Genomic DNA, 4,001 nt, shown 5'->3' on the forward strand with positions numbered 1-4,001 from the left:
GAGCTGACAATGTGCCCAGCAGCACTCAGGCCCAACGAGAAGAACACCAACACCTGAGGGGAGCTTTAAAAACCTGCGGCTACCCCAGTTGGACCTTTGTGAGAACTGCAACACGTTCCAGAAAGACCAACCAGGTGAGCTACGAGGAGAACAGGAACAGAAGGAATAACACAATCATCCCGTATGTTTCTGGGGTCTCCGAGAAACTCAGGAGAACTTTTAACAAACACCGCATCCTGGTATACTTCAAACCCAGCAACAAACTCCGACAAAGACTGGTTCATCCCAAAGACCGTGTACCACACACCCGGAAAAGCAGTCTGGTGTATGCCGTACAATGCAATGAGGACTGCACTGACCTATACATAGGACAAACCAAACAACCACTACACAAACGGATGGACCAACACAGAAGGCCAAACTCCTCAGGACAAGACTCAGCAGTCTATCTACACCTAAAGGAGAAGACACACTCCTTCCAGGACAGCAACGTACACATTTTGGACAGAGAAGATAGATGGTTAGAAAGAGGGGTGAAGGAAGCCATCTATGTGAAACTGGAAAAACCATCCATCAACAGAGGAGGAGGTCTGCGACACCACCTATCTCCCACTTACAATGCCATCCTTTCATCTCTACCCAGGAGACTCAAGAAGCCTGGCCTCCAAGAACAACAGTCGCTCACTAACGGCTCTAACCACTCTCATGGCCGCTGAACAAGGAAGTCGAGACTAACACCCCCAACCACCGTCGCTGCTAAACATCAGAACACAAAGAGCCACACATATCAGTAGCTCTGACAACGACTCCTAGAAGATAAATTCTGAGTCTCATCAGCAGCCAGTCAGACTAGCTTGGTCTAGTCAGAAAGGCCCGAACTGAGGAAGCCTCTTGGATCAGAGGCGACTCGTCTTCACGGATATATACCAAGTCCACTTGCACTTCATTCAACTCCTTTGGGAACACATTATGTTTATAATACAGTGGTGCAGTTCTGGACTATACAGGTCTGAAGTTTTGGGGGGTTTTTTTGGATTCCCCCCCCTTTTTCCTCCCCAATTGTACCCGGCCAATCACCCCACTCTTCCGAGTCGTCCCGGTCTCTGCTCCACCCCCTCTGCCGATCCGGGGAGGGCTGCAGACTACCACATGCCTCCTCCCATACATGTGGAGTCACCAGCCGCTTCTTTTCACCTGACAGTGAGGAGTTTCACCAGGGGGACGTAGCGCGTGGGAGGATCACGCTATCCCTCCCTCCCTCCCGAACAGGCGCCCTGACTGACCGGAGGAGGCGCTAGTGCAGCGACCAGGACACATACCCACATCCGGCTTCCCACCCGCAGACACGGCCAATTGTGTCTGTAGGGACACCCGACCAAGCCAGAGGTAACACGGGGATTCGAACCGACGATCCCCGTGTTGGTAGGCAACGGAATAGACCGCCACGCCACCCGGACGCCCCACAGGTCTGAAGTTTTGAGTTAGGGTGTATCTATAAAGGACAGATCTCATCCAACTCGATGTTGAGGAAACCAACCCGAGTGTCCCAGCTGGAAATCTGCGTCTGAATCTCATGTGTCCACTTCGCACTGAATGACTACATCACCTCGTCTGTGTGTCTGTGTGTGTGTGTGTGTGTGTGTGTGTGTGTGTGTGTGTGTGTGTGTGTGTGTGTGTGTGTGTGGTATTTTACCCAGGCGCTCCTCTCATGCTGGACACAGTAAAGACACAACTCCATTTGTAAAAGCACGTTCTCTTCATATATGTGTGGAGATTTGGCATCAAGTGTTTTTTAATGGTTACAATACCAGTCTGTATTCTGCTGAAATCAAATCTACCTTAAGTGCAGTTGAGAATTGAGACATTCCACCTTTACTCTTGAGAGTGCAGTCATGTAAACACAAATTCATCGTAAATACACAACGAAACAGAAACGACGCCATGACTGTCCTCCAGGGAAAGGTGAAGCTGCAGAGCGTCCGGGAGGAGCGGAGACAAGGAGGCCAGCGGCTGCTGTCGGTGTCCGTCCCCAGCTAACAGCTGCAAGCTAACGGCTGCAAGAAAGGAAACGCCGTCATAGTGATTCATGACGTGACGTAGTAATAATCAAGTGGCGCAGCAGGGCGTCTGTCCACCAGAACAACTCCAAGTCTCTACAGGGGCGTGGACGCTGTTGGAGGGGGTGTCACACGCTAAGCATGATGGGAAGTGACTTGCTTCCTTATCTTGCGCAACACAGCTGTGGAGACTCCGCCCACTGAGCGCTGCACCCAACAGCAACACGGTGGCTCGGAATATATCCGGCGCAATTTGGCCCACTTACAACGACCATGGCGGTCATTTTGACGGGTTTTCAACGTTTAATGACTTTGTGACAGAAAACAGATACAGACCTGCCGCTCCCTGAACGCTCCTAAAACTGCACATATTTGCATTAAAATGGGTTTTAGATCAATTGCGCACACACAAAAAGTCATGATAAGGTCTATCTAAAACGACCACTAGCGGTCATCATGACCGCTCGTAGTCTGCGGGGTGGTGCGCGTCATTTCCGTATTTATGACGTGTGTTGGTGGCGTCATTTCCGTATTTATGACGTGTGTTGGTGGCGTCATTTCCGTATTTATGACGCGTGTCGGCGGCGTCATTTCCTTCGTGAAGTCGGTTGCTCTGTCCTAGCAACACACTAGCGCCCTCCAGTGCAGAGAAATAGTCTAAACTTGATGTGTGATGATGTCCAACATGTCTGGTTACAGACGCACCATGACCACCACCGAGGCCTTGCAGCGTTTACAGGCGTTGGACGGCGGCCATTTTAAATTGTTTGAAAAATAGTATTAAAGTTGTTAAAATGTTAAATTTGGTGTCAGTTAGTTTCACAACAGACACACTAACATATGTAATGCATTAACATCTCGACTGGGTATTTATCTTGACAGAATATAGAGTTTAAAAACCGGCCGTCAATTTGACCGCCCATGGTCGCTGTAGGTAGGAGTGAAGTCCCAGTCGTTCTAGTTTAAAGAACTACAACATAATTATTCCTTCTCCAAATCGCCTGTCCTCACTCGGGGTCGCGGGGACGCTGATAACATAGCCCTCAAACGAGCTGGGCTATCTACGATACGAGTCCGTGTGCTCGAGTCCTTTTTACTCGTTAGTTTGTCTTTGCTGTCGTTTCAGTAGTGACTAATTAGGCTGAGACTTCGGAGGTCTACTAGACGTTACACTCAGCCAAATGTAGCAGTTTTAGCTCAGAGCCACGGTCTTGGCTTGGTTTGGCTATTTGGCAACATATGGTTGAAAGTTTGGACCTATGTTGTGTATCCTGGGCAGCTTCGGTCATTTGGGTGGCACATAATTAAGCGATAGGCAATTAAACAGTTTGGTCTAGAAGTGGGACAAATTAAGCCAGATATGTCCCGAACTAAATGAGTGCTAACACGTAGCCGCCACGTTGAAATCGGGTGTAGTTCTCAGGGGGCTGGTCAATATTGTTCAGTTTGTATCCCTCATTAAGTCAGGTGTCACCTTCATTCGGCTGATAGTTGTGTTTGTTTTGGTGGTGGATGGAGAACGTCAGCTGATTTAAGGTCATGAAAACGACCTGAGAAGAAACTCACCAGTCTGAATACCTTTGCAGGCTGTTAAAATCTGACCTAAGAGAATGAGGCAGTGGGTGGGGTCAGGGCGATGGACAAGGTCAGGGTGGGGTCAAGGTAATGGACAGGGTAAGGGCGGTGGGCATGGTCAGGGCGGTTGGCGGGGTCAGGGCAGTGGATGGGGTCAGGGCAGTGGATGGGGTCAGGGTGATGGACAAGGTCAGGGTGGGGTCAAGGTAATGGACAGGGTAAGGGCGGTGGGCATGGTCAGGGCGGTGGATGAGGTCAGGGAAGTGGGCGGGGTCAGGGCAATGGACGAGGTCAGGGTGGGGTCAGGGTGATGGACAGGGTAAGGGCGGTGGGCATGGTCAGGGTGATGGACAGGGTAAGGGCGGTGGA

At 50.3% G+C, this 4,001-nt stretch overlaps 1 protein-coding gene across 1 annotated transcript in view; it reads right to left on the reverse strand.

Moving 5' to 3' along the window:
* Positions 1-1,753: 1,753 nt before the first annotated feature.
* The window catches only part of LOC130130938 (zinc finger protein 62 homolog), an 11,906-nt gene continuing 9,658 nt past the window's right edge, over positions 1,754-4,001 (reverse strand). Inside the window, exon 7 of the mRNA XM_056300802.1 lies at positions 1,754-2,054. Within this exon, the coding sequence (XP_056156777.1) occupies positions 2,034-2,054 (21 nt within the window). The 3' untranslated portion in view covers positions 1,754-2,033. The remainder of the gene's footprint in view (positions 2,055-4,001) is intronic.

Source organism: Lampris incognitus, chromosome 20 (assembly GCF_029633865.1).
Source record: "Lampris incognitus isolate fLamInc1 chromosome 20, fLamInc1.hap2, whole genome shotgun sequence".
Taxonomy (NCBI): Eukaryota; Metazoa; Chordata; class Actinopteri; order Lampriformes; family Lampridae; genus Lampris; species Lampris incognitus.